This window comes from Staurois parvus, unplaced genomic scaffold (genome assembly GCF_062004578.1).
Source record: "Staurois parvus isolate SC_StPar_1 unplaced genomic scaffold, SC_StPar_1.0 ptg000077l, whole genome shotgun sequence".
Lineage (NCBI taxonomy): Eukaryota > Metazoa > Chordata > Amphibia > Anura > Ranidae > Staurois > Staurois parvus.
In genome coordinates, this window is record NW_028317873.1 from 1,693,481 (window position 1) to 1,701,314 (window position 7,834).

Here is a 7,834-nt window from a genome sequence, read left to right on the forward strand (position 1 = left end):
GCCCAGGGTCAGTAGGGGGCCCCATTAGATGCCCCTGGTACCTTTTTCATAGGCTTTTTTGAGTTTGGGCAAGGACACAGGGGCCCCATGATCCCTTATTGCCCGGGGGCCCCATGAGTTGTCAGTCCGCCCCTGGATTCAGATAAAAGTACTGTTCCTACTTGTGCCCCCAAGTACCACATTTGGCAGTGCAGCTGCTGAACCTTCTCATGTGAATTCAGCAGCCCTGTTTGTCACAGCAACTCTAGCATCACTTAAATGCTTTTCAAAAATGGATAGCCTTTTTACGGAGTGCTGGAGGTGTTGGCAGAGTTTGCATTCTGTATATGAAATTCCTCTTCTACTCCCCAGTTAACCTTTTCTCTGCTTTTAGGTGCTCTACTGCCATCCTGTTCAGCAGCTGGATTTAAAGGCTAACTCCACCTTTTATTATTATTATTATACAGTATTTATATAGTGCTAAAAGGTTTGCTCAGCACTGTACATTATAGTGGGGGACAGAACATGAGACAATACACGAGGGGTTTGAGGGCCCTGCTCCTTCGAGCTTACAATCTAGGAGGGAGGGGAAAGTGGTACAGGAGGAAGTGGCTGTGGGGGATGGAGTGGTAGGAGGAGTGGAGGAGATCGGCTGTTAGGTGAGGGTGGGGTAGGCTTCCCTGAAGAGATGGGTTTTTAGGGTGCGCCTAAAGGTGAGGAGGGTAGATGACAGTCTGATGGATTGGGGTAGTGAGTTGCAGAGGATGGGGGAAGTCCTGGAGAAGTCCTGCAGTCGGGCATGGGAGGAGGAGACCAGGGAGCTAGAGAGTAGGAGGTCTTGTGAGGAGCGAAGATTACGGGTTTGGTGGTATTTGGGTATCAGGTCGGTGAGGTTGTTTAGGGCGGCGTGATGAATGGCTTTGTATGTCCGTGTTAGTAGTTTGAATTTAATGCGTTGAGCAATCGGGAGCCAGTGGAGGGAATGACAGAGGGGGGTGGCAGAAGCGGAGCGGTTGGTAAGGTGGATGAGTCCGGCTGCTGAGTTCAGGATAGACTGAAGCGGAGAGAGTCTGCGATGAGGTAGGCTGGTGAGAAGGGAGTTGCAGTAGTCCAGACGTGAGATAATAAGGGAGTGAACGAGTTGTTTAGTAGTGTCTGGGGTTAGGAACAAACGTATTTTGGAGATGTTGTGGAGGTGGAGCCTGCATGAGTTTGCCAACGATTGGACCATGTTACATTTATATTTGGGGTGTAAAATTTACACATGTAACCTGTTTACATGTGGAACCCCCCCACACCCCAAAACCGTCCCTTAGCAACAGCTGTAACTTTTGAATTTTGCCCAGCTGTGCAGGCAGGGATGAACTACCAACCCCATCTTCATTGTGCTAGACAAACTGGTAATTATCAGTGGAACACAAGCGCAGTGATCACTCTTCCCATAGTCCTTTGATGCTTCCTCCAGCTCTCTAACTGAAAGAGTTAGACAAGTTGCTGGAGGGGTCTGCATGAGCCTGTGCATTGTACCCATGATCAGGGGCGGACTGACCATTCGAGCACTTGGGCACTGCCCAAGGGCCCAGGGTCAGTAGGGGGCCCCATGAAATGCCCCTAGTACCTTTTTTATAGGCTTTTTTGAGTGTGGGCAAGGACACAGGGGCTCCATGAACCCCTATTGCCCGGTGGCCCCATGAGTTGTCAGTCCGCCCCTGCCCATGATCTATTTAGAGGCTGCATGACCCTCATTATTTACCTTTTAAGTCGACTTCCCTTGCTGCTGCACTGGTCTGGAAGGAAAAGTTTTCTGTCAGTTTTAAAAGTGACTGACATCTAGTCGTATGTACAATTACGTTTTTAATATATTGCAAAAATTACACACATTGCATTACTATATACAATAAAAAAAATGTTCAAACCCTATTGAATGTGGATTGCCTAAAATCTTTATATTTCGCTTTATTGTGAGTAGCGCAGGTAGTTTACATACTACATCCTAAAATCTGCCTGCATGTGATAAAAACATCTCTAGCAGTATCTTTAAAAAGGTACAACAGACCTTGAACTAAAAACATTGACAGGCAGTCGTTTAGCCTAATTTACTCCCTTTTATTTAAATAACAAGCTAAGAATCCTGTCAAATATTGTGGGCTATCAAGCATTTTTTTTTTCTTGGGGAAAACATATACAAAAGATGGTCCCTTGAGTTTTTTCCATTCCAATGTAGTAATAACATAATTTAAAAGTTTAACTTAAAGTGGATGTAAACCTTAGACATGAAATATGAACAAAGCATATCCCTCTCTAATGTGTACCCGTTTCAATTAGGAGCACAAAGTGTCATTTCTGTTTAGCTCTATGCCCCCTGCTTTCTGAAAGCTCAAAAAATGCTGGGCTTTGAACAGATATAGAGAAGAGAAGATGGCAGGTACACATGTAGGAGGATTTGCTTCACATCTGTATCACCGTAGGCCAGTCACTTCAAGGGTATACCATCACTTTAATGGACATCATCTGGTATAAATGTTTACTCCTAACTTTGCTGTATTTTTTTTTATTGATTGATTTAATTTATTTTGTTTTTAGCTGAAGACTGTCAATTTACGAAGAGTGACCTGGTGAACTGGTATCTTAAAGAAATTGAAAGTGACATCGAGACTGAATCCGAACTGATTAATAGAAAAAATCTGATTGAAAAAGTAATTCATAGATTAATTCATTATGTAAGTACTGACACTTTTCAATTCTAAAACACATTGTTGTAGTGGGAATGTTTTAAAGCCAAGCTTTAGCCTAATCTGTTTCTGTTCCATCTGCTTCTGCCCCTGGTGCTTAACCACTTCCAGTCCGGACACTTTCACCCCCTTCCAGTCCGGACACTTTCACCCCCTTCCAGTCCAGGCCAGTTTTCAGCTTTCGGCGCTATCACACTTTGAATGACAATTGCGCGGTCATGCAAGACTGTACCCATATTCATTTTTTAGCATTTTTTGAGACAGATAAAACTTTATTTTGGTGGTATTTATTCACCTCTGGGATTTTTTATTTTTTTTGCTATATAAATGAAAGCCCAGCAGGCATCCTTATCTTGAAAACAAAGTCAGTGGTGTTGAGGCATAGAACTTCATATCTAAGGTAGCAGGCATTTACATTTAAAAAAACAAAAAAACAAAAAACAAAACCTACTACCTCCCACAGGGGCGTCTCTAGGCAGGTGCTGGGGGTGCGTGCCACACCAGGTAACACCTTCCGCACAGGGTGACACCAGACCCGCTCCACAAAAAGGTAATTTGTAAAGTAAGCCAATGACCCCCGCAGGATGGATTGGATCTGCGGATTGAGCATAATGGATCAGAGTCCGATCCATGGGAAGCATAATGGATCGGAGTCTGATCCATTATGCTCCCCAATCTGCAGATCCCATCCATCCTGCGGGGATTGTTGGCTTGCTTTACAACTTACCTTTTCGTGGAGCAGGTCCGGTGTCACCCCAGATAGGTTGCATGCCAACAATCCCCACAGGATGGATCAGATCTGCGAATTGGGGAGCATAATGGATCAGACTCTGATCCATTATGCTCAATCCGCAGATCCGATCCATTCTGCGGGGATCCTCGGAGGTGGTGTCACCAAGTGTTATCGCACCGGGTGATACCAACCCTAGGGACACACCCAGGGGCGGACTGACAACTCATGGGGTCCCCGGGCAATAGGGGATCATGGGGCCCCTGTATCCTTGCCCAAAGCCTATGAAAAAGCCAATGAAAGGTACCAGGGGCATCTCATGGGGCCCCCTACTGAGCCCGGGCAGTGCCCGAGTGCTCAAATAGTCAGTCCGCCCCTGGACACACCTGACCTCCCATGTGCATATTTTTTTCTCCTCACTTAGGCCTGACTTTTTTTCTTTAAAAAAAAAACCTGTAATTTTATGAAGGCTCTGCTAAGCATTGTTCTACATTAATGTGAGACAAGTGTTTGGGCACTAAGTAAAGCTCATAATGGACAATGCTAACAGCAACAGACCACATTAAACTCTAAGCTGGGGGCATGCCATACCTCATTGGATGCATAATTGTCCCTTTTTTGAAAATAAAGTTTCTTATATTGGTGTTTTAGCTTTGTGAATTTAGTCTCTTGCAATATGATCCCTTAGTTGCAACTTTTTAACCTACCCTGCAGCAGTACTGGCCTAACTAGCTGGCTTGAATACTCCTTGATCCTACTATGGAGAGGGTATTGGTAGAGAAACTTTGCATCTTTGCCTTGGGTCTTAAAGGACTTTGTGTAGGGGCTATTCTGTAATATCTGGGGCAATCCTAGAAATGTGGGACAGTTGGCATTCTTGCTCTGAAATTTTATAAATGTACCTCTATCATGACCACTTAACACACTGCTTGTGAAATTGCTGTCAGCTTAAGTCTATGCTGTTAAATATTTAAACATGTTTAATTCCTAAAGTTTTTCAGCATGTTTGTCCTGATTGGGCTGCAATTTTCTATTAGCAATTTCAATGTCTATGCACCTGACATCACCATTATAAGAGAGTCCACACCAGGGGCGGACTGACCATTTGGAAACTTGGGCACTGCCCGAGGGCCTGGGGTCAGTAGGGGGCCCCATGAGATGCTTCTGGTACCTTTTTTCATAGGCTTTTTTGAGTTTGGGCAAGGACACAGGGGCCCCATGATCCCCTATTGCCCGGGGGCCCCATGAGTTTTCAGTCCACCCCTGGTCCACACTGTACCACTTATAATTTTTTGGTTTATATTTTGAAGAATGAGGAAAGTGCTGTAGGAGTGAGCAGGAAAATCCAAAACTGAAAGGGAAGTTGAACTGTGACAGATCTCTTTTGCTGGACAAATCAACAGCCATAAGAGAACTCTGCCGCAGTGGAATTGCAAAAACATTACTGGCAGGACTGTGCTTGCCTCATGCACCTTTCAGTTAGTTGCAGTTTCCCATTGCTCTCTTCAGTTTGATAATTGCACAACTGGGCCACATTATTGCCATGTTTGATTTGTTATATATATATATATCTCCTTATTTTGTGTCCTTTGCTTTGGTTAAAATAGTATGTCAACCTCAACAATAAATTTCCTATTTGGCCTATTAAATATACCATTGGATGCATTTTTGTTATATCTGATAAAAGTTGACCTTGTCAGAAATTCAGAACAGTTCTGTGCCCTTGTGCCTTATCTCAAGGGGCTTTCCTATCTTATATTTTGGACTACAGACTGATTGGTCTTTATGTTGTAGAGATCAGAGCGGGGGAGTGTTTCAGTATTTTATCAAAATACACTGTGCAGGCTGACACCATTCAGTCCACAAAAATACTGTTAGCCCACAACAGGGTTTAAAAGCTAAATGCATTTCTGGGAGATGAACAAGTATTTTTCTGTGCTTGCAGAGTCTTTAACCATTTGCCACCCGCCCTATGGCCGAATGGCGGCCGGCAAATGTCATCAGCGTTTCATGTGGACGCCATATGGCGTCCTCCCGCACATGCGCAGATTGTGCTCCCGCAGAGCCGCGCAGCTGCGCAATCTGTCACCGGCCGTGTACCTCGGACACGGCCGATGACAGATCTGAGTATCGGCCCCCATTGCCGATACCATGTGACCAATCACAGCAGGTCACATGACAGTTGTATACAATGGATGGCTTCATTCATGTCATCCATTGTATACTAGTGTCTAGCTGTGAATGATCACAGCGATCACATGCACATGTCATGTGATTAGCTGTGGCCAAATCACAGCTAAGCACAAAAAAAAAAAAAAACCCTGACTGAATCGATGTCATTCAGGTAAATGCTTGCTTATAGCAAAGTAATTCTTTGCTATAAGCAAATTGTGTAAAAAAAAAAAAATACTTAATCATTTCCTAAAAGTAGTACAATGTTACTATGGTAACATTGTACTACTTTGGTCGTAGTGAAATATGAAAAAAAAATCTTAAAAAAAAAGAAAAAAAATGAAATAAAAAATAATAAAAGAAATTTAAAAAAATATATATTTTTTTCATACTGTCACCAGTCAGTGTCCCTGTTCACTGCCATGCCAGTTATATGATGACGCTGTACTGCACTGGTGACAATATGCAAAAAAAAATAGTGAAACTAATTTTTTTAATTTTCCGAAAAATTATGACAAAAAAAATACAACTTCAAAAAACTCGCCATGCCTCTTATGAAGTACGTCGGACTGTCTACTCTGCAAAAAGGGGTCATTTGGGGGATATCTGTACTGTTCTGACATTCTTGGACCTCAAGAAATTAGATTGGCTGTCAGTACTTCTCGATTGATCAATATTCAGATCTATACCATAGTTTGTGAACTCTATAACTTTCCTACAAACTAAATAATACATCCTAATTTGGGTTATTTTCACCAAAGACATGTAGCAGAATACATCTCGGCCTAAATTTATGAAGAACAATTATTTGTTTGCAAACTTTTATAACAGAAACAAAGAAAAACGTGTGTTTTCAAAATTTTTAGTCTTTTTTTTGTTAATTTAGCAAAAAATAAAAACCCCAGCGGTGATTAAATACCACCAAAAGAAAGCTCTAGTTGTGTGAAGAAAATGATAAAATTTTAGTTTGGGTACAATGTTGTATGACAGCGCAATTGTCATTCAAAGTGTGAGAGCGCTGAAACCTGAAAACTGGCCTGGGCAGGAAGGTGTAAAATTGCCCGGTATTGAAATGGTTAAAAGGATTAATCAGATAAATGTGCATGTGTTGCAGAGATGTACGGTGTATGTGGTGATTTTTGTTTTGTATTTGGGCTGCTGGTAATAGTAAAACCCATATTTGTTTTCCTTTTTAAGGATCATATTCTCATAGAACTAAACAAGACTGATTTGAAGTCCGTAGATGACAAAGAAAAGGCTTCAGAAGAGAATCGCATATTGGTAGTTAATCCAAACTATGTTTTAGAGGATTAAAAAAAGTAACTTTGTCTAAGAAGGATATCATTATGCACTTGATTTCTATTATACCCATTTTGTATTCGATTTGTGGAAAAAGGTTAAAACAACAAGATATGTTTGTATTTTTACATAATGTGGCATTATTATGACATAAAGTTAAATAAAGATATTGGGAGTGTTTTGTAAGTTATATTTAAATTGCCCTTTTTTAACAATCTTAACTCTTTACATTATCCCAGGAATATCCATTCCTAATCGGGGGGAGGGGGGGTTGGCTATATATACTTTAGGTGAAGACTGAATTAAACCATCAGGGTTTTTTTTTTTTGTTTTTATGCTGTGTGTTCTTTTGGCCAGTTTTCCCTTATTTCCTGCTCTGGATATACAGCAGGAAATGTTTTTCAAATGAATAGGTCAAATAATTTAGTAGTTCAATATGCATCAAACCTGGAAAACCTCATCTCTTCTAATATCAGTAAACTTCATCGATCTAAAACACGAACCTCATGTGTGGGTATGAAAAAAATGTATGTATCCTCTGTATGGTTTGTTATATCAATCTTTATGATGGTTGTCAGGGGATAGTAGCTCAAGTAAAGTAGAAAACCGGTTTCTTTTATGAGTAGGAAGACCCAACTCTTTTTTAGATCCACCTACTGGGTATATTGGTACCTGCAGCAGTAGGATACTAGGTACTAAAAAATAGCCCATGGGTGGCCCCTGTTAGAGGCCGTACCCCGTCCCCTCCGAAACATACACACACGCGTTGTGGTGCAAGCTCGGTAATTAGTGTAGAATCTAGGAGTTAGGACATAGAAATTTCCAATAAAGGAGAAGTAGAAAAAGGGGCGGGGAGGGGCTGTCAAGAATAACCACTAGGTAACTATAAAAAAAAAAACACTTATTACATCATCAGTATATC

At 41.6% G+C, this 7,834-nt stretch overlaps 1 protein-coding gene across 4 annotated transcripts in view; it reads left to right on the plus strand.

The window, feature by feature from the left end:
• Positions 1–7,045, plus strand: part of LOC149469272 (maternal DNA replication licensing factor mcm6) — a 128,105-nt gene extending 121,060 nt beyond the window's left edge. For 3 of the 4 annotated variants that reach the window (XM_089669484.1, XM_089669482.1, XM_089669485.1), the window contains 2 exons: positions 2,563–2,699; positions 6,811–7,045. In XM_089669484.1, coding sequence (XP_089525610.1) covers positions 2,563–2,699; positions 6,811–6,927 — 254 coding nt within the window. In that variant the 3' untranslated portion in view covers positions 6,928–7,045. Of the gene's footprint in view, positions 1–692; positions 702–2,562; positions 2,700–6,810 lie in introns of all 4 variants that reach the window. The other variant, XM_089669483.1, reaches the window with a different exon arrangement.
• The last annotated feature ends 789 nt before the right edge of the window (positions 7,046–7,834 follow it).